Raw genomic sequence first — 26,177 nt, 5'->3', positions numbered from 1 at the left:
TTTGTGTGAAATTTTCTTTTAAAACCAGGAAATCAGCTTCTGAAACAATTACTAACAAAGAGATAGAGGGGCTGGCCAGTACTTACCTCAGCTCAGTACAGCCAATAGAAACACAAAAAACAACCGAAAATTTAAGCTCCTAGCTTTCGGAATAAATGTTCCTTCATCAGGGAGGAGAGAGGGGAAAGAAAGGGAAGAAGGGAAAGTGGATTTAGTTACTCACAACCCAGGTTATGAAGCAACAGGGAAAGGAAAACAGGGAAGGTAGCAAGGATGGAGGCATGGTTGTCAGAGGGAAGCCAAAGATATTCTACTGCAGGTACTGTGCCAGCTTCAAACCAAAGAGGATGCATACAGAAGTAAAGAGGTGTATAGTATAAAGATGTAGGATGGAAAGATGCATGAATGGCTAAAGAGGAAAGGGAAAGAGGAGAAGACTGAAAAGTAAATGGGAGTGAGGTTGTTTAACGTAGGTTTAGTCCAGGGGGATGGCGGGATGAAAGGATGTGCTGGAGTGCAAGTTCCCATCTCCGCAGTTCAGAGGGACTGGTGTTGGGTGGGAGAAGCCAAATGGCACATACAGTGTAGCAGGTTCCTAGGTCCCTAGAATTATGCTGGAGGGCATGCTCCGCTACTGGGTATTGGACATCTCCTAGGCGGACAGTTCGTCTGTGTCCGTTCATGCGCTCAGCCAGTTTAGTTGTTGTCATACCGATGTAAAAGGCTGTGCAGTGCAGGCATGTCAGCTGATAAATGACATGTGTAGTCTCACACGTGGCCCTGCCTTGAATTGTGTATATTTTCCTAGTAGCGGGGCTGGAGTAGGTGGTTGTGGGGGGATGCATGGGGCAGGTTTTGCAGCGGGGTCGGTTACAGGGGTAGGAACCGCTGGGTAGAGAAGGTAGTCTGGGAATATTGCAGGGTTTAACAAGGATGTTACGGAGGTTAGGGGGACGACGAAAGGCAACTCTGGGTGGTGTGGGGAGAATTTTGTCAAGGGATGATCTCATTTCAGGGGTTGACTTGAGAAAGTCATATCCCTGGCGGAGTAATTTATTGATGTATTCGAGGCCAGGATAATATTGGGTGACAAGGGGGATGCTTCTGTGTGGTCTGAGGGTAGGAATATTGTTGTTGGACGGGGAGGAATGTATTGCTCGGGAGATCTGTTTGTGGACAAGGTCTGCAGGATAGTTGCGGGAGAGGTAAGCACTGATCAGGTTATTGGTGTAATTGTTGAGGGATTCGTCACTGGAGAAGATACGTTTGCCACGAATACCTAGGCTGTAGGGAAGGGAGCGTTTGATGTGGAATGGATGGCAGCTATCAAAGTGAAGGTACTGTTGTTTGTTGGTGGGTTTGATATGGACAGAGGTGTGGATGTGAGCTTCAACAAGATGAAGGTCAACATCCAGGAAGGTGGCTTTGGTTTTGGAGAAGGACCAGGTGAAATTCAGATTCGAAAAGGGGTTGAGGTTATGGAGAAAATTAAGGAGTGTTTCTTCACCATGAGTCCAGACCACAAAGATGTCATCTATAAACCTATACCAGGCCAGGGGAAGCAGCTGTTGAGTCTTCAGGAAAGCCTCCTCCATGCGGCCCATGAAGAGGTTGGCATAGGATGGAGCCATGCTGGTTCCCATGGCAGTTCCCCTGATTTGTTTGTAGGTCTGGCCTTCAAAAGTGAAGTAATTATGGGTGAGGATGAAGTTGGTAAGTGTGATAAGGAACGAGGTTTTTGGAAGATCTTCGGGTGGGCGTTGGGAGAGGTAGTGCTCAAGGGCAGAGAGACCATGGGTGTGTGGGATGTTTGTGTAAAGGGATGTAGCATCTATGGTGACAAGAAAGGTTTCAGGTGGGAGAGGAGTGGGAATGGATTTGAGGCGTTCTAGGAAGTGGTTTGTGTCCTTGATGTAGGATGGGAGTCTGCAGGTGATAGGTTGGAGGTGTTGGTCTACCAGAGCTGAGATACGTTCTGTTGGGGCTTTGAAGCCTGCTACAATGGGACGGCCAGGATGGTTCTCTTTGTGGATTTTGGGTAATAGGTAGAAGGTAGGGGTACGTGGCTCAGGTGGAGTGAGTAAGTCTATGGAAGCCATTGTGAGGCCTTGTGAGGGACCTTGGATTTTTAGGATTTTCTGCAGCTCAGTCTGAATGGAGGGAATGGGATCCTGGGTAACAGCTTTGTAGGTTGAGGTGTCGGAGAGTTGACGCAGTCCTTCTGCCACATACTCCACACGGTCAAGTACCACAGTTGTGGAGCCTTTATCCGCCGGAAGGATTACAATAGAGCGGTCTGTTTTCAGCTGCTTAATGGCACGGGATTCAGCTGGGGTGATGTTGGGGGTTGTCGGAATGTTCTTCAAGAAGTACTGGGAGGCAACACTGGATGTGAGGAATTCCTGAAACGTCTGCAAGGGATGGTTTTGGGGGAGGGGAGGAGGATCCCTTTGAGAAGGCGGTCGGAACTGTTCTAAACAAGGTTCAACACTGGGTCTAGTATTTGGGGGCTGTGTTTGGGTGGTGAAGTGATATTTCCAGTTGAGGTTCCGGGTGAAAGAGAGGAGATCTTTAACCAGGGCAGTGTGGTTGAATTTAGGTGTGGGGCTAAAGGTTAAGCCTTTTGATAGAACAGATGTCTCTTGAGGAGAGAGGGATCTGGATGAGAGGTTTAGAACTGAATTGGAGTTGGTGATATGTGGCATTTGACTGTGGTTATAGTTGAGATTTGGTCTGTGTGGGGTATGTGCTGGGATGGGGAGATTGAGTAGGGTGGCTAGGCTAGGTTTGTTGGCTATGAGGGGGGTTTGTTGACGGTTCTGTTGTGGTTGGTGTTTGTGAGGGATAGGGAGAGGGACCCCACTTCTTAGGTGTTGCACTAGCACTGTGGATAGTTTTTTCAGGTGGTGTGTGGCATGGGACTCAAGTTTGCGGCTGGCTTCTAGGATGATGTTCCTGAGTGTGTTCTCCAAGCAAGGGTTTGAGAGGTGGAGGACTTTGAAGAGAGATATGAGCTGTTGAGAGTGGTGGTTACATGAAGTAGTGTAGAGGTTCAGGACAAGTTGGGTAAGGGCTAAGGATTGAAGGTTCTGGAAGTCCAGGAGAGATTGGTGGAAGGAGGAATTGCATCCAGAGATGGGAACTTTTAAGGTAAGTCCTTTAGGGGTAATTCCAAAGGTTAAGCAGGAATGGAGGAAAAGTATGTGGGATTGCAGTTTGGCTACGGTAAATGCATGTTTCCGGAATGAATGTAAATAATGTGGTATAGGATTAGGGTACATAGTGGGTAACTGGTGGGTAGGGAAATTAAATAACTAAAGTTAGAATAGTAATCATAAGAAGGAATAAAACACGGAAGGAAAGGCGAGAAAGAAAGAAATTGTGTTGGTAACGTTAAATACCAAAGAAAGACCACCGAATAAGAAAAATACGGAAAAAGTTGACCAGACCAAGCAAGTGTGTCCAGATCAGGGGAAAAAGAACACACGCTGCTCAAAAACAGAGATAGCGAGTAGCGAAAAAAAGATCGCGCGTGACGCAAAAAAGATCGCGCGTGACGCAAAAAAGATCGCGCGTGACGCAAAAAAGATCGCGCGTGACGCAAAAAAGATCGCGCGTGCCGCAAAAAAGATCGCGCGTGCCGCAAAGAAGATCGCGTGTGCCGCAAAAAGGTTCGCGGGTGGTGCAGAAATGTTCCAAAAAATGTTTCCTGTGGCAGAGAAAGATAGGCAATGGCACAAAAATATCACCAGCAACACGAAATCGACGGAATTGGATGATACTGATAGGTGTGGAAGAGATTGTTGGCAGTGATTGTTGGCTGGAAAACAGCGAATAACGAACGTTAAAACTATGGAATGTTAGATAATGGAATGTTAAATAAATAAATCAATAAATAGAAAAAGAGAAGTGGACTATAAACCGAACAAGACAATAGGAGGCAAATGAAACTAGCACAGTTGGTGACGAAAATATATATATATATATATATAAAACACTGAAGAAGAGAAAGTGTTTAGATGACAGATGTAAGTGATAGCTAACAAAAGGGACAAAACAATGAAGAATGTGGACCATATAGGTGATCTAACTAATTAATGGAAAATCTCATATAAAGATGTGAAACAATTACTAACAAAGAGATAAAGGGGCTGGCCAGTACTTACCACAGCTCAGTACAGCCGATAGAAACACAAAAAACAACCGAAAATTTAAGCTCCTAGCTTTCGGAATAAATGTTCCTTCATCAGGGAGGAGAGAGGGGAAAGAAAGGGAAGAAGGGAAAGTGGATTTAGTTACTCACAACCCAGGTTATGAAGCAACAGGGAAAGGAAAACAGGGAAGGTAGCAAGGATGGAGGCATGGTTGTCAGAGGGAAGCCAAAGATATTCTACTGCAGGTACTGTGCCAGCTTCAAACCAAAGAGGATGCATACAGAAGTAAAGAGGTGTATAGTATAAAGATGTAGGATGGAAAGATGCATGAATGGCTAAAGAGGAAAGGGAAAGAGGAGAAGACTGAAAAGTAAATGGGAGTGAGGTTGTTTAACGTAGGTTTAGTCCAGGGGGATGGCGGGATGAAAGGATGTGCTGGAGTGCAAGTTCCCATCTCCGCAGTTCAGAGGGACTGGTGTTGGGTGGGAGAAGCCAAATGGCACATACAGTGTAGCAGGTTCCTAGGTCCCTAGAATTATGTTGGAGGGCATGCTCCGCTACTGGGTATTGGACATCTCCTAGGCGGACAGTTCGTCTGTGTCCGTTCATGCGCTCAGCCAGTTTAGTTGTTGTCATACCGATGTAAAAGGCTGTGCAGTGCAGGCATGTCAGCTGATAAATGACATGTGTAGTCTCACACGTGGCCTGGCCGTCCCATTGTAGCAGGCTTCAAAGCCCCAACAGAACGTATCTCAGCTCTGGTAGACCAACACCTCCAACCTATCACCTGCAGACTCCCATCCTACATCAAGGACACAAACCACTTCCTAGAACGCCTCAAATCCATTCCCACTCCTCTCCCACCTGAAACCTTTCTTGTCACCATAGATGCTACATCCCTTTACACAAACATCCCACACACCCATGTCTCTCTGCCCTTGAGCACTACCTCTCCCAACGCCCACCCGAAGATCTTCCAAAAACCTCGTTCCTTATCACTCTTACCAACTTCATCCTCACCCATAATTACTTCACTTCTGAAGGCCAGACCTACAAACAAATCAGGGGAACTGCCATGGGAACCAGCATGGCTCCATCCTATGCCAACCTCTTCATGGGCCGCATGGAGGAGGCTTTCCTGAAGACTCAACAGCTGCTTCCCCTGGCCTGGTATAGGTTTATAGATGACATCTTTGTGGTCTGGACTCATGGTGAAGAAACACTCCTTAATTTTCTCCATAACCTCAACCCCTTTTCGAATCTGAATTTCACCTGGTCCTTCTCCAAAACCAAAGCCACCTTCCTGGATGTTGACCTTCATCTTGTTGAAGCTCACATCCACACCTCTGTCCATATCAATCCCACCAACAAACAACAGTACCTTCACTTTGATAGCTGCCATCCATTCCACATCAAACGCTCCCTTCCCTACAGCCTAGGTATTCGTGGCAAACGTATCTGCTCCAGTGACGAATCCCTCAACAATTACACCAATAACCTGACCAGTGCTTTCCTCTCCCACAACTATCCTGCAGACCTTGTCCACAAACAGATCTCCCGAGCAATACATTCCTCCCCGTCCAACAACAATATTCCTACCCTCAGACCACACAGAAGCATCCCCCTTGTCACCCAATATTATCCTGGCCTCGAATACATCAATAAATTACTCCGCCAGGGATATGACTTTCTCAAGTCAACCCCTGAAATGAGATCATCCCTTGACAAAATTCTCCCCACACCACCCAGAGTTGCCTTTCGTCGTCCCCCTAACCTCCGTAACATCCTTGTTAAACCCTGCAATATTCCCAGACTACCTTCTCTACCCAGCGGTTCCTACCCCTGTAACCGACCCCGCTGCAAAACCTGCCCCATGCATCCCCCCACAACCACCTACTCCAGCCCCGCTACTAGGAAAATATACACAATTCAAGGCAGGGCCACGTGTGAGACTACACATGTCATTTATCAGCTGACATGCCTGCACTGCACAGCCTTTTACATCGGTATGACAACAACTAAACTGGCTGAGCGCATGAACGGACACAGACGAACTGTCCGCCTAGGAGATGTCCAATACCCAGTAGCGGAGCATGCCCTCCAGCATAATTCTAGGGACCTAGGAACCTGCTACACTGTATGTGCCATTTGGCTTCTCCCACCCAACACCAGTCCCTCTGAACTGCGGAGATGGGAACTTGCACTCCAGCACATCCTTTCATCCCGCCATCCCCCTGGACTAAACCTACGTTAAACAACCTCACTCCCATTTACTTTTCAGTCTTCTCCTCTTTCCCTTTCCTCTTTAGCCATTCATGCATCTTTCCATCCTACATCTTTATACTATACACCTCTTTACTTCTGTATGCATCCTCTTTGGTTTGAAGCTGGCACAGTACCTGCAGTAGAATATCTTTGGCTTCCCTCTGACAACCATGCCTCCATCCTTGCTACCTTCCCTGTTTTCCTTTCCCTGTTGCTTCATAACCTGGGTTGTGAGTAACTAAATCCACTTTCCCTTCTTCCCTTTCTTTCCCCTCTCTCCTCCCTGATGAAGGAACATTTATTCCGAAAGCTAGGAGCTTAAATTTTCGGTTGTTTTTTGTGTTTCTATCGGCTGTACTGAGCTGAGGTAAGTACTGGCCAGCCCCTCTATCTCTTTTTTAGTAATTGTTTCACATCTTTATACGAGATTTTCCATTAATTAGTTAAATCAGCTTCTGAGACTTACAAATGGTTAAAAACAGCTTTTGGAGATAATTGTATGAGCCAGTCACATGTTTTTGTTTGGTTCAACAGATTTAAACATTGCAGTGAATCATTTGAAATCGATTGAGGTGGCGCAGTGGTTAGCACACTGGACTCACATTCGGAAGGGTGACTGTTCAATCCTTCAATCCCGTGTCCGGCCATCCTGATTTAGGTTTTCTGTGATTTCCCTAAATCACTCCAGGCAAATACCAGGATGGTTCCTTTGAAGGCCGACTTCCTTCCACATCCTTCTCTAATCCTATGAGACCGATAACCTAGCTATTTGGTCTCTTCCCCCAAACAACCAACCAACCAATCATTTGAAGATGAACCATGGTGTGGCCATCCTTCCACCTCAAAAACAAATGAAACTGTTGTTAAAGTTTGTGACTTAGTGCGCTCTGATCATAGACTTAAAATCAAGCAGATTAATGATGAACTTAATTTAAGTTTCTTTGCAGTTCAGTCAATTTTAACTGAAGATCTAACATGCATTGAGTGTCCGCAAAATTCATTCCAAAAGTGTTGTCAAGTGAACAGAAACAATACCAACTAGAAGTGTGCCAATAACTGTTTAATCGGACTAAAAATGAGCCACATTTGTTAAATAGGGTAATTACAAGTGATGAATCGTGGGTATATGGATATGATCCTGAAACTAAAGTGCAGTCTTCGCAGTGGAAGACTCCACGATCACCACTACCGAAAAAAGGACGGCAAAGTCGGTCGAAGGTGAAGACAATGTTGGTGATTTTTTTTCCATTCTACCAATATTGTGCATCATGAATTTACCCCTGGAGGACAGACAATTAGCCAGGAATACTACAATGTGTCTTTGAACGTTAACGCGAAAAGGTGTGGAAGTAAAGGCCTGCATTGTGGAAAGACAGGAGTTGGGTGCTACACCATGACAATGCTCCGGCCCATTGTGCCTTCTCCATCATTGAATTTTTGACCAAATTCAAAATTCTTGTGCTTTGACAACCACCACATTCCCCTGATTTGGCCCCTGCGGACGTCTTCATGTTTCCTAAACTGAAATTTTCACTGAAAGGGAAGCGATTTGACTCGATTGAAGACATCCAGGTAAATACAGAGAGGGTCCTTAACATGCTAAAGGAAAAAATTTCCAGGAATGTTTCCAAAAGTGGAAACATTGTTGGAGTTGGTGTGTTCAGTCAGAAGGGGACTATTTTGAAGGAGATGCATCACAGTAACATGTAAGTACTACCAATGTACAATTACAAGCCCATTCTTAAAACTTCCCAATCACACCTCGTATAATCACAATGTTTCCACTGTACAATTTCACTTATAATTGCAAGTGATACAGATTGCTAGTAACTTGCAGTACTGCTGTACTCATTTGACATTAGAGAATAACCACTTCTACCTATAATCTCGAAATGCTCTAGTATTGACATTATCACATGCACCTTTTGCCTCATGGCTTCTGAGACACTGCCAAGCAGTGACACCAAAGCATAAGTGGGCCTCCATAGCAAGTGGAGATGCTCACTAACTGTCGCGCCTTGTCAGTGTTCTGAACTGATGCCTTTTGCAACAAATCTTGCACATACGGCAAACCAGAGCGACCACAGTGAGATATTCCACACTTAATGATTTCTACCCATTTCCAGGTTTATGAACCTCTTTTGTTACCCTAAGTGGTTAGAAGTGAAACATGTTACTCCACAGAATTGACATGTTACATCATAGAGTTAGTACTTTTACAAGCATCATTTAGGGTTAGACCAGAAAATTGGATTACAATCAAGCCTTCTAAATCCTCAAGAAGATCCAGGAGGAGAAGAACGTCTGATAGCTTCAGTCTAGCTGTCTCTGTGGCTTTCATGCCTATGAGGCTGACAAAAGCATTCAGACAACCCATGAAGTTCAGCAGAGGCAGTCAGATATTTCAGGATGAAGGATGAGATCTAAGTCTAGTAATGAAAGTTTTAAGACGACCAAGAAAGTCTTAGTTCGGGGTAGTAGTCATGGGAGGGGAATATCAGAACTAGTACAGAACTCACCAGATAATTAGATTTTTTGTAAGTGTTCCTTGTAACAAGTTAATACATCGTTTGTGAAATTGCTCAGGAAGGGACATTCACTCATAGATGGGACTGATACATTGCTACTCATTTGGTTGCATTATATTTGGCAAGAACTGCATCTGAGTGCTTCTTGTAAGTGCCACTTGCACAGCTAATTGCCAAAAGCATCATGTATTTTCAAAACAGTATCCATTCCCAGTCACCTTATTTCCAGTGCATACCTTCAGAGGCTAAAGTAGTCCAAAAGACAGAGCCACCAAATGATGTTACAGTTGAAACAGCTGCCAGCAAAACAAAATGTACAGCTTGGACAAAGGCATGGATACTAATGAAACTGCATTTAGCATCTTCCATTAACACATCAGGAGTGTCATTAACAGAAAAGATGATCTTCTCATACAGAAAAATGAATGCGTAGAGGGAATCCCAGCAGATGTGTTATGTGAACATTGAAAAAATACAAGACACTAGTGTAATATTTTACAATATTTATTATTTTATGAAGTGTTTTTTGGCCGTTACCCCATCATGAATGTGTGGTAGTGCAATTTTTGTGTGACCCAAGTTTTTAAACTAGGATGCCACAGTTGGTTCTGAAATGTAACAAGTGTTAATATTTGATTTATGACTAAATTGAGAGGTACAGCTATTTAGCTAAGATAAAATATGGGACACATTTAATAATGATCTACATGACGAATTACAGCAATTGTTTTGAGGAGAAAGATGAATTTAATAATATATTGTAAACTTGGTGGCTTGTTTCAAAGGATTGACTGAACAAAATAAGCTTATCTTTAACAAAGCCAGTGTTGCAAACAGGTAAAATATTACGAGTAAGGCTAAATGGGCAATTGAAACAACTATAGTTACCTTTTTTGACAAGGTAACCGAAACTTCTCAGCACAGTTGTGGTAATTTGTGATGTAGTTTTTTAATGAATCTGTCACATATATAATCTATGCTAAATACTTTTACATCCCACTTTTACTGAAGTAATTCCTCTTGTTTAATCCTAAATCAAACAATAATAGTTGGCAACTTTGGAAACCAACTGAGATACTCTATAGGTTCACTAGCTTAAAATCTTTGAGTCCACGAATATTTCACAGCCAGACACACTAAATTTCTTATCCGATGAAGTCGTAACAGCTAGAAACTGGTAAGTAAAATAATAAATATTGTAGAATATTACACCAGTGTCGAGTGGTGTGTAATGAGGGGTGCTTGTGCCAGATGAGGTCTCAGTTGGTACCTCCAGGACATTGATGTTCTGACCCTAAAGAGGAAGTGAATCAGGAGGTTTTGGCTGCTCAGGTTGAAGTGTCAGAAGCACTGTCGACTTCACTGCCAAGGAAAAAAGATCACACATAGGTGATGGAAGGACCGAATGCCTGTTGTCCTTGGCAGGTTGCTATAGGTCACGGTGCAGAGGCAGAGGCAGAGGCAGGGCCACTCCTGCAGTAGCACCTCAGATGGTGGGGACAACTGGCCAGGATTCCCCAGACCCAACCAGGGGGTCAGCTCATTGGTACGCACTGACACTGGAGCGCCTGAACAAAAAGTTGTTGCTTCGTCAAGTGGAGCAGGCGGTGGTAGTAATAGACCCAGCAGCAGCCCATAGGGATGTCCATGCAGCAGCTTTACCAGACTGCAGCCATTAGTGGACATTGCTTTGCAAGGAGCTATGAAAGTATTGAGATATGATTATGATGTGGCTGCCTTCAGTAGCCTTTGACATTTGGGTCTTAAAGCTGTGGACAGAATGTTCTGCCAAACTGTTTTAGGCAGGATTGAACACAAGAGTCATGATTTGTCCAATGCCATCACAGGCATAAAAAGAATCACGAAAGGGCAACCACTGTACACTGTGGCTCATTAGCAGCAGTAACAGCAGAAGCTGTCATTGTTGTTTGCTGCAACCTGATGACATACGGAAAATAGAAAAAAGAATAAACATGGATGAGGTATGTAGTTCCAAAGAATGGTCTGACTAAATTACACATGCTGGTGTTCCCATGGCTGAGTGGAATGTGCCAAAGAGAAATAAGACTGCTGCTGTGCCTGATGGGTCAAACAACTGCACACTACTTGTGTGATGTCATTGTCTGTTTGCAATCAATAAACATAACTGCAAGTAAACTGTTTCACGTTGCTCTCCCAGTGAGATTAATGGAGGAGCCACAGGACCATAGCTACAGAACCACAGACACCAGTGCCTGACAATTGGCCTCCTGCTTCATGATCAGAACACCTTAGCAAATTTGGAGCCGGTGGCAATTTGGCCATCTGTCGTACGGAGGTGCACAGAAAAACACACTTTAGTAGAGGATCCTGCTGGAAACTAGTGCATCATTCCTAGAAGTTACTGAGAAGTTCTCCAAAGGCTGTTCAGCCTGGGAGTCTGAAAACAGTTTCATATCAAGTTTAAAGCCTGGAGTTATAGAGAGTCTGAAGAGGGCATCTGTCATGGAATGTTGATGGGAAACTCAATAATGTATGAAATACTTGAAACAATGAGTACAATGTTCTTTCTGGCAGTTTTGCCTTGGGCCTATCATAGACTGCAGAGGCTTGTCACTGGAAACTATATGAAACTTACTTCCATGAAGGAAAATGTGGAACTGATTCACTCCAGAAGTGATGGCCAGCAATTCCTCTTCTGTTTCCAAAAAATGTTCTTGAAGTTTGTTTAGGATTTTGGAAACATGCAACCAGCTATTTAGAACTATAAGGGAAAGAATGGTCCTGATGCTATGTGGAGATGCATCTGTTGCCAAAGCAGTGGTGACTTATGAGCAGGTTTTCAAGGTTTGAAACACCTGCTGACAGATTTGGAAACTGGCATGTTTTTGATTGTTTTGATGTAGTCCTGTGAGCTCTAACCCTTCCGTACTGTGGATGATCCTAGGTAGGTGACAAAGTTGCAACAGTAAACCTTTAGAAAAATTGCAGTTACATTTGGGAACACCTGCTACCAACTGTTCTAAAAGCCATTGGAAAATTGCAGGTGCACTTGCCACCCCAAACAGCAGCCTATTATACTAGTAAAGACTTAAAGGTGTATTTAATACAAAGATGTTCTGTGACTCTTCAGCCAGCAGAAGCCAGAAATAAGACTTCACCAGTTCAGTGCTTGAAAGGAAAAAAAAAAAAAAAAAAAAAAGCCACCAGTTAATGTGGAAAGAGAGTTCATTGTGCTGAGGTACAGGATATGAATATATTTTTGCTTGGGCATTTACAATAATTTTAAAGTAACCATATGTGCTTAGGGTGTCACCAGGCTTATTTATGACCACTGAGGGAGAGACCATTGACTGAAGCATATAGACAAAACCACTTGCTGTTGTTCCAACCTATCTAATTCCTATTTCACTTCATTCTGAAGATCATCAGAATCTGTTACTTTATAAACACATCACTGCAGAAGATTTTAAATAATGTATGCCTGAAAATACAAGGATATCTGTAGACCAGGTTCAAATAATGGTGCAGATTGGTATCACAAAGTTAGTTTCTTCACAAGGCACTGCAGGCTGGAAAACCAAAGCCAAATAACCATCAAGTCCAAAAATAATTTCTGGAGATTGATCGGTACCCGCAAGAAAAGGCAGTGTCCTGACCACTTGTTTATACTTCCAGAGAGCATTTAGCATAATAATGAACCTCATGATACCCATAAGCTCAAAATTTGGATTGAAAGTGTTCAGAGGCAGAGTGTGAAAACTAAAGTATTTTGGTTGATTGATCATAGTGATATGTGTACCTGCATCAAATAAGAATGTAAGTTACATTCCTGATTTATGTGTGTAACACTACTATTTGCGGAACCACTGAACATGACTTCTCGTAATGTTATTGAACTGGATGATAGAAACACAGCGGCTAGACAGCTATCCGACTCTGCATACTTCCACTGTGTTCTTTATGAAAACACTGTTGGGATTCAGCATCATAATGAAGGCAGTTTCAATGTGGCTGTAAAGTCAAACAAATCAGAATAAGTAGGCAAAAACAGAAAACATCTTGTGTGACATCCCTCATCCACATGAGGTGGAGTAGAACGGGGCTGACGAGCCACCATTGAATAAGACATTTTTACCATAGTAAGATTGGAAGGAAATTGTGAAGCATTTTGTTGGTCATTGCCAGGACAATAGTAGACACTTCAAAGTCAGTGAAAATGTTTGCTGGACAGCTTGGGAAATTACAAAAGCAGAAGCCAGTCACAAATCCTCTGCTATCAATTGATCTGACTGCCACAGTCTGTCTCTATCAGGGGAAATATGAATTACATCTCTGATTAAAATTTCTGTGTGTAGTAGGCCACAAGAACATGTAAATTTACACTTCCCACTCAGCCTTTGAAGATTTGTGATCCATTAAGTGTAACTTCCTGAGTCTGACATACAGTGTTGCAAAAGTTCTAATAAACTACAAAAAAAATGTTCTGTCAGTAATGCAGAGTTGTCCGAAAGTGTTAACACTGAGTGCCCTGACTGCAGGGCCAATTTCGGCATGAAGAAACAAAAATTTTGTGTGTTTCACTTCTGGTAAACTTTCAAGTCGTCCTGTGTATTGTTAAACAGCTGGAAAGTTGAAATAGTCTGCAGAGGTTGCGGCTTCAGGGTGAGCCAAGCTAGTGAAATGTTTCACCAAATCATGATGCTGATTAAGCTGCTGTTGTCACTAGTTAAAAAATCTCACGTCTTTGGGAGCCATGCTATCCAATTGAATTGGGCCAGTTTTGCCACAAGTTTTTTAGTCCCCAATAAAGATTACAAAACTAATTTACTAGACAATGGAAAATTCAGGATGGAATAATGACAATATTATGGAAATGGCAAACTGCTAATCACCATATAAAGATGTTGAGTTGCAGACGAGCTCAACAAAAAGGCTGCTAAACATTTTAGCTTTTGGGCACCGGTTATTTCCAGGACTACACATGAAATAATCAGAACTAACACAAACTGAATTACAGTGCTGGAAAGTGTGTGAGGCTTAAATCATCACGTGGCCATATGGTATCACACTCAGATATCTGACAATCTCATCTGGCTGCTTCACCCTTTGTCAGGCGGTGTAGATGGATTCATGGACATGCAGCGTCAATGATGGGCCTAAAATAGGATCTAAGATGCGGTCACGGGTATGCCATTTATCATACAACGAGCTTGAAGATTCTTAAATTACTTGAACACTAATCAATATTTTTACTCTCCCTGATAAACTTGGACAACATAATGAAATATTTGCTCAGCACCTACATGTATCAGAGTCAAAATTTTATTGTCTCATTATGTACATACACAAATAATTAATTTAAAGTATAGGAGACTCATCATTATAGATAATGTAACTGAGATACATAAAATGCAGCAAAAGAAATCTAAAGGTAATCTTTATTTTCAAAAATTAGTACAAAGTTATTTCATTACTCTAAAAAAGAAAACTTCATCACCATTTAAAAATTCCATGAGTGAATACCAACACTAGGATGTAGGATGGCATGTAATTTTTATCTTCAGTAAACCTAGTTCCTTACAATGTTTTTTTCACTTTTAATTTATTATGAAGTTTAGTAACCTTGTATTGAGGAGTCAGAGTTGAGTTTTAGTCTGTGAAATTGTAACATGAAATTATTTTTGTTTCATGTATCATACATATTTTGGAAATTGTTTTCCATAATTAATTTTGGGTTGGTACAGATTAACAATTCAGAAATATATATACATGGAATAGTTAAAATTTTTAGATCCCTGAATAAAGGTCTGCATAAATATCTAGGCTTAATATTGCACGTATTTATAGTATTTGCATTTCCATGAAAGATTATTCTATATTGTACAAGAGACTCGAAATAGCTGTGGTGAACAATTTTCCTAGTGTCCCTATTACTTGTGTAGGAGAATTTTGTCACTGCAAACGCAAGTCTGTTTAGATTGTTTCCCAAGTAGTTTATACGAGAAGACCAGGATAATTTTTTTCACTAAACTTACTGCTTATATTTACTAAGATATAGTCTTTATCATTTGCCTACATTCATGAAAAAACAAAGTTCCTCAGTTCCTGTCGTGTAGAGGACAATTAAAGTATATTGTAGTCATCGTCTTCAGTCTGAAGACTGGTTTAATGCAGCTCTCTACACTAATAAACTTGAAAAGAAACGGCACTGCCCAAGATACAGATGCAGCATACAACTGTCAGAGAAATTCATCTCCTCACCCCTCTTCTCCCTTACCTCCTCCACCTCGACCACCACCACTACCACAATATGCCTAGTCTCTCTCTGAAAGTACAATTCATTATATAAGGTCAGTCTTTTATATGTGGCCACCACGCTGCTGCCAGTAGATGTATGTTCATCTACTTTTTGTAAGCAGATATTCTCTTTGTGATTTACAGGTTGATTGGCGACGCTCATTTATCACAACAGATGCCAACCCATTTTATGACCAGTTTGTACGATGGCAGTTTCTACGGCTTCATGCTCTTGATAAAGTAAAGTTTGGAAAGCGTTACACAATCTACTCTCCATTTGATCGGCAACCTTGCATGGATCATGACAGGAGCACTGGAGAAGGGGTTGGTCCAATGGAATATACTGTGGTTAAGATGAAGCTTCAGGAGCCATACCCTGAGAAGCTGAAGTAAGTAATAAACTTATGTCATGAATTATTGTTCGAATTGGTGTCTTTCTTGGAACATTAAATTTAATTTTGTGTATAACACTTGATGCTAATGACCCTACACTCAAACTACTTTACCACACTGATACAGTCTTCCTTTACACAAATCAGAAAAAGTACAAGCTGTTTATAAGAATGAAAAAGCAAATTTTTTGTGGTGTTAATTAAGGTTCCTATCTTGTGCTGACATAGCAAACAATTAGAGTATTACAGAAATTTTTGCAGCGGGCAAGGACAAGGTAGAGGGGGCCATTCTATAATTGCCATTTTTTTGTATAAATTATATAATAATTGCTACAGACATAGTATTGCCCCACTGTTATTAACCATGTAATGCTACAACTGGCATAACATCCTTTTAGAAGCAGGTGGGAGGGGGGGGGGGGGGGGAGACTGGAAGCAAAGATAATATACAAGAAAGCAATTTATTTGCCATTGATTGGTTTTTGATGTACTTATAATACATAGCAATGCTCTATCAGATGTCCAGCTGAGATGATAATTTAGTTATTATGCACAATGTCTTGAATAGTTAAATAGCTGTTTTTCCAGGTGTTGAAAGCTGTACATACATTGTACTATATCACACACTGTTTTTGTAAATCTAAGTAGCCATTCCTACTTTCCTATATTGTATTTTAACTAAAGTTCAGTCTTGATCACAACACTTATCTCTCAATAACATAGGTGACCGGTTTCGGTTATATTTATATAACCATCTTCAGACCCATGGCCTCCTTGGTGGATGGTAGGCGGAGCTCTCCTCAGTTGCTATGGAGTCAACTGATCCTATAATACTCTATTGATCACTGTTTCCAAAAATGTTTGGCAAAAATTTCCTATATCGGTAGATCTTGAAAAAGATATACTTAATGTAAACAAAAATTAACCTTAAAATTGTAAAAGCCAAGCTCCATTGGGGCATCCTAATTAATTTTCAGTGTCATGGTGGGGTTGTACTTTCCTTCCTGTTCTGTTGTAAACAAATAGAGAAGTACTTCAACTCACTTTGACATTTGACAATTATTTGTGTGCTCCTGTTTTGAATGCATAATTTAAGTGATAGAAGTAATATAATAGCAGGGGAGGAAGGGGGGGGGGTGGAGGGAGATAATATGACAGAACAAAAATAAATTTGCAGAGAACAAATAACATGTATTAATTCAGAAAACAAGAATATTCACTGTGAAAAATGCCAGAAAATGAAGAGAAGGGAGGGTGGGAAATCAAGGTTGTAGTTAAAATTTTCAGTAAGAAATCGAAATTAAAAGTGTCTGTCATAAATGACACATTTAGTGAACTCTGAAAAGCAGCAGGTTGGGGAGTATTTGTGAGGAAAATTGAGTAAAGCCTTTTCTCCATGTTACTAGAGAAGTTATCAGAATGAAGATTTATAGATAGAGGAATTCTCCAGCAGCTATCGGTACAGAATTCAAAGTGAGTACAGGATGGTGCATGATAGTGAAAAAGAGATTGGGCTTTCAGTTACAGTCTAGAACAAAATTATATTAGCAACTTAGTGTGTCGTTTGATGTAAAACTAATTGCATTTCAGTACCATGTAGCCAGTCATATGGGTAGGATATTTTATATTAATGACAGTTTAGGATTTGAATCAGTCATATTTTTAGAGAAATATAGCTGTTAGTAAATAAATATGCTCTGTGACATGGTATTTATAGTGCAAGAATTTCTCTGATGTGTGTCAGTTTTAATCTCTGTAGGTTCTCTGTACAAAGCTCAAAGTATAGTGCTGCCTGCATACTCCACTGCCTTCTCCCTCTCTCACCTCAAACCTTCAGGCTGTCAATTAAAAACTTTAGGAAACAGTACATTTTGGAAAGTAAACCTATTTTTGCTATTAGCTTCAACCCCCCCCCCCCCCCTCCCCCAAATTCACCCACCAGAAATTTTCTTTTGGAGAATAGGTCCTCTGGTCAAGAGTCAGATCATAGAATGGGCCTTTTAAATCAGAGGAGAGAGGCTATTAATTATAAGGATAGTTCTACGTGTGGGTTTCTCTGAAAAGGCATAAAATAAAAATAAGGAGCTCTCCTAGTGTATTCGAAGCATGTGATTGATAAATTCACTTTCCAGCTGTTAGAATTTGGTAGGCTTGGTTTCTTTTCTGTAAAGCAACTATTATATCCAGATATAAATAGAATAGGAACTTGCAATTGATTTCAGTGAACATGTTCACTGGAAAATACTATCTATCAAACACATCACAATCCTCTCTACTTTTGTGTTCCATGCTTATTCTTATTGCATTTAATAGGAGTAATTTTAAAACTTGCATACATAATTATTTATAAGAAATGTTCTATATATATTCTTTGGTTATGTTTACAAGATCCTTGACTGGACGACCAGTTTTTCTTGTTGCTGCTACTCTTCGTCCAGAAACAATGTATGCGCAGACAAACTGTTGGATGAAACCTGATATGCGGTACATAGCTTTTGCTGCTGCAAAAGAGGAAGTATTCATTTGCACTGCCAGAGCAGCAAGAAATATGTCTTATCAAGGTCTTACGGCACAAAGTGAGCGTGTAGATATTCTTGCAGAGCTTACTGGTCAGGTAAGTGCAAAGAAAATTACTAAAGTTTAAATGAACTTAATCATTTATTTTAAAAAAGACTTGAAAATGAGTGAGTGTGTGTATTTAAAATGCATTGTTGGGACCATCTAATCAGGAATTCAGATTCATTCATGTTTTTAAACTTACTGTTGTGAAAAAATGAAAAGTTTTAAGCAGTCTTCCCCAATTTTTAATTGCTTAAGTAGGAAGATAGATAGTTTGCCACTGAAAATACACGTTTGCATGGAGTACCTCACAAGCTCTATCCCTCACCTTGATCCTAATCTTCATTGCAGATAGGCAGACAACAAGAAATTAACTTTACAAAAAAGTAGTATAAGTTTCCACATAAGCAGAAAACACAAAAATAACTCTTTAAAGGTGAAAGATGACCTCATAGAATGTGTATTGCACGCAAAATTTCAAGGGATGCATGTTGACGCACAACTAAAATGTACTGAGTGTGTTGCTGTTATCGCCATCGGGAAACGAATAGCTTCAGCATGCTTTGCAGAGAGAATAATAAATTCTGTGTATAGTAGCTCTTGCACCAGAACAACATATTTTGCATATACTGTATTCATTCTGTGACGAGTTATGGGATAATGTTGTGGGGAACAAATGAGCGGAACAGACAAACAATCTTAAAGCTACAGAAAAGGGATGTGGGAATTATGACAAAAAGCAGAAAGAGAACTCACTGCACCGAGTTGTTTATATCTATGGCAATCTTGACTGTTCCATGTGAGTACATTTTGCAAACACATTAAAAAAGATGTTGATCAGTACCCAAAGAACAGGTCTCTACACGAACATGGAACACGTCCAGCCACAACGTATATCTCAATTTAGAAGAAGGAAAAAAAAAAGTACCACAAGAAATCAAAGACAAAAGTTAAATACATGCCTTCAGGAGTATAAAAAAATTATATTTATTATTTAAAATGAGGTATAAATTTTGTCGACAATTGTGCTAATGATTAATTATTGCAATTAAGAGGCATTTTACAATATATTCAATAGAACAGTCAAATCCAATGTCCAATGGTTTAATCAGCAAGACAGGACATGTATGTATCTATTTATGTGTGTAATTGTGTGTGTTTATGTATCTGTGTCTCTGTGTTTTATGCATTTATGTTTTGACAACATCCATACAACCTACATTGCCTATGGAGGGATAAATAAAATAAAACTTTACGTTCAAGTTGCAATCAACATTGCTTGAGTATGATACAGGACGTTCATTATTACAAACTGAATATTCTGCCTGGGATTAAATATCTGTGGCTTCTTCGGAAGTGGCATATCTTTTAAGGTCATAACTGTTAGTTGAACATGCAAATAAATCTCTCTTAACTTCTGTGAATAAAACAGTTTTTGTTTTCTTCCTTTTTTACTTCCATTCATTCATTCAGTCATCATGTTTGGCATACCCCATCAAGAAAGGGAACCTTCAAAGTTGTGATATAGTTCAAGTTATATATTAAAAGGAGGTAGGGAAATTATAGAAACTTCTGTATTAGTAGTAAACTGTCATTATACTCTTTCATTACATTCATGCTTACACCATGTAAATTTAATCAATTAAATTAAAATACAAGCAATACTTTGTAAAAAGTTGCTGCCTTGTCATTTAAACTAAAGAGTTTCTGTTTATAAGCCATTATTAGCTTACCATTTGCTTGATTACATTGGTATTTTTGAAATACTGTACGTGCTGTGTTGTTTTTACAGTGCATTACTACATTTCAATAAAGTTGTAGATTTACAACTAACACTGACTGAGTGAGGTGGCGCAGTGATTAGTACACTGGACTCGTATTTGAGAAGATGATAGTTCAAACTGTGTCTGACCATCCTGATTTTGGTTTTCTGTGATTTCCTTAAATTGTTTCAGGCAAATACCGGGATGGTTCCAGTTAAAGGGCACAGCCAACTTCCTTACCAATCCTTCCCTAATCTGATGGGACCAATGACCTCGCTGTTTCGTCCCCTCCCCCAAATCAACCAGCCAGCCAACAAACACTGCTACTTGCCCTGTAGCTTACAGAACTTTTCAATCCTTGAATCTAAATATGTGTAAAAAGAGGGGCAGATAAGATATTTTTTTAATTGGTTGGGATTTCCATTTCTTGTTCCATGTTAGGTGGCAGCTTTTTGTATGTCTTATCGTGAGCATACATAATTCTATTCTGAACCCTAGACAAGGAGGCAAGTTTACTTTAAAATTAGTTTTAATGCCTTATCAGCATAAGGCATTGTTGGGAAGTTAGCTTGAGAAATCAAAGATCCTTTAAAAGGTTCTGGAAGACATACCTTACTTACTGTACACAATATTCTTACAGCTTGCTCCTATTGAATATCTACTTTATTTGTTGTAGGTTAATCCCACAATACAAAAACAATGAAAATATGCAACATAAGCCAACATTCTTGTCTTTCGTTCAACACAATGAAAGATGCTTCTAAGTGCAAGACATACCAAACTGAACTTCTCTATTAGTTTGTGTGTTGACACCATTCTAACTTGTTATCTGTATGGTCTCCAATGAATTTTGCACAATTTGAAATCACAAAATATGGGTGGCAGGAAATGGTTTCCACACCATATAGGAATAGCCTGTAGTGAGAGCCTCTATTTGGAGTGAGTGACACCAGGGCAGAAGGTCTACTGTGAGGTATATCACACTTTCTCAGAGTGGTGGCCATATGATATCACCAGATATGTTAGTTCATTAGCTAGTTTTATGTTCCATAGATCATTTACACGATAAATCATAATGATGTAGAAAGTCACTTTACATTCACATTACGAATTAATTTGTGAATATGGCTACACACTGAACATTTAAAAGCTTTTTTCTCTTATTGTTATTTATTTATGTTAATGTACAGATGTGAGTTAGTAATGCATAACCACCACCATTTACACATTACAACAATAGAAATTCTTCTGCAGAATAGGAGAAATTGCCAAGGTGAAACCATTCCGGTTTGTTTCACTTGTCAGTCTGTCAGACATTCCAGTGGTCTTGCTGCAGTGATAATACCAGTCCTGTCATATCACTAAAGATAAGTACTGTCAGGCTTGGTTAGCACTTGGATGGGTCACCGTCCACGTCTGCCGAGTGAGGTACATCCAGCCCTTGTGAGGCCAGTTGAGTAGCTGCTTGATTGAGAAGCAGTGACACTGGTCACAAACAGAGAACAGCCAGGAGAGCTGTGTGCTGACCACATGCCCCTCCATATCCACATTCAGTGACACATGTGGGCTGAGGATGACACAGCAGCTGGTCTGTAGTGTTGGTCCTCCAAGGCCTGTTTGGACAGTGTTCACTTTTTTATCTGTCAGTCATTTTATATCACTGGGTCAGTTACTACAATTTTTAGTTGCTGTGTTGTACTCCATATTTTTGTGCTAAAGGAAACCTTAATGCAGAATAACGACTAATTTTTCCTTCTGGCATTGAAATTATGTACGTCATTGTTCCTTTTGTACTTCAGTGGATTATTTACAACAAACTTCATGAGTAAACATACTGTGAAGCAGTAGTCAAAATGCCCAACTCCTTAAGCAAATATGTTGAGCACCACTTTGAGCAGCGAAGACTTTAAGGAATTAAGTTGAGTTATATCAGAATATTACTCAATATATGTTGCCGGAGGACACTGCCTTATCGTAGACACCTTTAGAATCAGAAGGGGTGGGGAGGTTGCTAATTCAATGATACTACTGGCAGGCTGACCGGACAAGACTAAGCAGGACTGTCCGACGAAGAGTATTCCACAACTTAGGGAAGGAGAACTGTCTTTCTCCTAGGGGTCTCCATCAACAGTGATTGGGTATTTTCATGGTGATCCCAGATTTCCCAAGCTGGGGACTGGCTGGCACCACCAGACCTCTTCAACTGTGAACTGTGGGCATACTTCAGGGGCCATTATTAGATGTGGTCGTGGAATGTTGTGTGTTTCAAAGAATGGAGGCCTTGGCTTCACTGCCTGGACTGCAAAGAAGGCACCTCAACCTCAAGGTGTGCTGTGTGTTGACAAGGTGAATGGCTGTTGAGGTAAAACAGTCTCTAGAAGATAATCTGTGGGACACCTGTTGCCCTCCAGTTACATTAGGCTGACTCAGGCACAGAGGGTTTTGCTTGGATTGATATTTATCTCCCTAGCAGCTCAGGGAATTTCTGTTGTGTGAATTCAGGTCAAATCTTCTACCAAAGGGACAAGTGTACTGTCAGGTAGTACCTGCACACACCTGATAAAGAGCACTCAGTTGTTCAGCCTGCCGGAGAAGAAATCAGAATTGTAGTAACTGGGCACTAGTCTACCATAACATCATAAATCAACACCTTGTGATGACCGAAACAAAGACCATTGTTTTTTAATGTCAAACAAAACAGAGCTCCAACTCTTACTTAAAGAATATGTCTTATCTCTGTTTATAATGTTATCAGACAGGTGGATTTCAATAGCTTCTTTCACAATACAGTCCTAATAACATGATGCAGGGCAACCATGTGTGTCTCATTGTACAACATTTTATGTCCTTCAGTAAGACAGTGTTTCCACAAATGCAGTTTTCTCGGGCTGAAACAAAGGTGTGTTGCGATGGTGCTCCACGCGTCGATCCTGGACCAAATGAATCATTTGTCCAATATAGGCTTTCCTGCAGTGTCAGGATATTTTCCTCAAGTCAAAATCATCCTTTGCTAAGCCAAACAGTGTTCTAGTCTTAGCTGGGAGGTGGAATACACTTTTAATATCAAATCTCAATAAAACTCTTCTTATTTTTAAAGGTATGTTACACACGAAAGATAGAAATGCCATTGTATCTTCTGTTGGTTCCTGCGAAGGTGTAATCTGTAAAGCACAAAAGATCTGATTGTCGGTATACATATTCTGCTTGAACACTGCCTTTAGATGACCCAGTTCTTGTGTCAAACTATCTGCATCTGAGGTGGCATAAGGTCTTTTTACCGATGTATGGAGGACCCTTTTGCGTTGGTATATGGACGACAACTTGATGCATGAAGATACTGGTTCGTATGCCTGAGCTTACAATAAACACTTGCATCCTAATATGTCTACAAAATTCCCTGCCATTGTAGGAAAGCCTATATTGGACAAACGATTTGTACAGTCTTGTATTGCTTTGTGGAGCGGTATCTCACACACTTTTATTTCATCCAGAAAAATCTGTGGTTGTGGAACATTATCTTAGTGAAGGACATAAAATGTACAATGAGACACAAGTAGTTTGTGATCATTTTAAGTCGGACTTCACACGAAGTTATCATGTAGAAAATTCAGTCTAAGACTGAACCTTAGGGAACCCCCTATGCGATTTCTGCGCAGTCAGAATCATCTCCCCTGATCTCATTGTTTGACTTACTAAGAACAACTTTCTTCACTCTTGTGATTAGATATGACATCTGTTGGTTGGCTATACCATCAGTTCCACAAAACCACAATTTATCCAAGAGAATTTGTGATTCACAGAGTCAAATTTCTGTACATAGGTCGCAGAAAAAACCAGTAGACATTACTTCTTGTTATTTGATGCTTGTAAAAATTGGTGATTGAACATGTAAATGGAGTTTTCAGTGGAGTAGTCATCTGAAATACAGTCTGTGATTTACTGAGGATATTATTGTTGCTCAGGTGGGATACTACTTTACAATACATTATCTTCTCAGAGTATTTGGTAAATGATGTCAGTAGTCACAGGTCAGTAGTTGACATTTCTCCTATCATCTTTCTTGTGGAGATGTTCAACAATGGCATATTTCAGTCTCTCTGGAAAAGTGCCCTGAGTTAGTGATGCATTACATATTTATGAATTTTTGTATAGGGGACAAATCTTTATTACTCTGATGGAAACGTTGACAGGTCTAGATAAGCTTTTATTTTTGACAGAATATTTAATTCTCTGTATGTCCATCTTTTTAGAGATGGTTGCTGGACTCTGCTGTTCGATAGAGGATGTCAAATTAAACACCTTTCAGCCGCCAGATTTCCAACCTTATTTTATTTGGCAACCAGTTTCAGAATTTTACTGTGCCATTTTCAGGCCCATGACCGACATGTAGGAAGAATCTACTTCGGTTGTGATCAAAACAGGGGTCAGCAATATTGGAATTAGTAGACTTTTGCTATAATGATCACTTCAACACTCACCTGCAGACTTTATTTAATTTTCTTAATTTCAGAGGAGAAGTTGGTGATTCATTCATATGACTAAATTTTACAAGAGTTGCCTTTGTAACATAACTGCTTTGATTTTTCTCTTGAACTGTTGATTACTATACACATTTGTTACCTGTGGCTCATCATTAGTAACCCTTCCATTTAATTCAGAAGTTATGTTATCCTGTTCTCTGACTGGTTGTCTTGTCTCATTTTGCTATATTCCATGTAGCCTGAAGTCTTTTGTTGGAATTACAGATTTCTGACATAATGTGCTTATTCCTTGATTTTTTAACAACTTTTATAAATAATTTTGGATAGTTTTTGTAGTGTGCAACTACTGCAGGATCTACTGGTTCTTTCCAACGATACACTTCCATTTGCCTTTCACAAGATACTTTTAACTCCCCAATGAGTGATGGTTTTTTATGTAACTATTTAGTGTCCTTTCTGATTAGCTTAGACGGAAAGCTATTTTCAAATAATGGTACGAACTTATCATGGAACAGGTTGAATTTCATGACAGCTTTTGGTTCATAGAAAATTTTGTTCCAGGTAACCTCTTGAAACTACCCTTAAAATCATTTGTCCACTGAGGAGTATCAGTACTGTGAAGACACCATACTATATATCCTAACTAACTGTGCGTCATGGCCACAGAGAGCGTTTGTTACTGGGTGTAAAGTTATTTTCTTGCTTTAAGCCTTCATCAAAGAAAACAATGTCAATTAGAATCCTCTTGTCATTATTCATGGGAGGGGGAGTTTACTGAGATTAAAGTAAAGGATCAAAATAAGGTTTCCTGGTCATTTTGCATATCAAACTCATTTCGAAAATCTACATTGAAATCACCACAGACTATTAACTGTTTGCTGCTGTCGGACAGGTAGCGTAGTAAGCAATTTAAATTCCTTGTAAACAATTCAAAGTTTCCGAGCGGAGGTCTATATACAGTTACAATTAAAAGTGGACTATTTTTTCACTATTAATTCACAAGCACACACTTCCGTGTGCTGACCACTACAAAATCTGCTTAATTTCTGTCTTGATATATGGTATGTAACGACTCTTTTTGCCACATTACTTGTACATGAGTAAGATTCTGGAATGTAATCTTTTGTACTTTTCTCTGATGCTGTGGCTATGTGGTCCTCAGATAGGCATAGAATGTCTATCATTTCAGGACTTTCTCAATTTTTTAAACATGTAACTTATTACCCAACCCTCAAATATTGTGCTGAAATAAGCTAATTTTACATTTATGTAGATTCTGAAGAATATTGTGAGGCTCTCCTGTTAATTTAATTTCTTTTCCAGCAGGGTGCCTGAATTATTGTTCTAAACAGAAAAAGATGGGCCCCTCTGACATCAGTAATCATAGCAATGGGGTGATGATGCCTTCCCCCCTCTCTCTTTCTCCCGTACATTTTCTGCAAGAAGCTCAGCTATCCTATCTTTCCCTCTTTTATTCTAGTGTGGGCGTGTGCAGTGTTAAACCAGCACTGGTCATGGTGCCATTGGACCTCCACAAAAGTCATGCTTGTGTGTGTAGTCATTGCTCGTATTTCATCCAAATCACCCATAATGCTGTAATTTCTGTTTTTAGCCAAGCTGCTCTCTGCTCCAGTCAAGCTGCTCCCTGCTCCCTCTACTCTGATATTCTGACCATCTTTGTCAAAATCTATACAAAATTTCCCTTCATCCTATGTCATTTGGCTATGCTATCACTTAGCGTCACAACACTGTGACC

The 26,177-nt window shown here is 40.2% G+C and overlaps 1 protein-coding gene across 1 annotated transcript in view; it reads left to right on the top strand.

The window, feature by feature from the left end:
- LOC126281321 (leucine--tRNA ligase, cytoplasmic) overlaps positions 1 to 26,177 on the top strand; it is a 142,542-nt gene that overhangs the window by 59,084 nt on the left and 57,281 nt on the right. Inside the window, exons 5-6 of the mRNA XM_049980169.1 lie at positions 15,371 to 15,615; positions 18,007 to 18,232. Of these exons, the coding sequence (XP_049836126.1) occupies positions 15,371 to 15,615; positions 18,007 to 18,232 (471 nt within the window). The remainder of the gene's footprint in view (positions 1 to 15,370; positions 15,616 to 18,006; positions 18,233 to 26,177) is intronic.

This window comes from Schistocerca gregaria, chromosome 7, assembly GCF_023897955.1.
Source record: "Schistocerca gregaria isolate iqSchGreg1 chromosome 7, iqSchGreg1.2, whole genome shotgun sequence".
In the NCBI taxonomy this organism is placed as follows: domain Eukaryota; kingdom Metazoa; phylum Arthropoda; class Insecta; order Orthoptera; family Acrididae; genus Schistocerca; species Schistocerca gregaria.
This window is presented reverse-complemented; position numbering and strand designations above follow the sequence as displayed.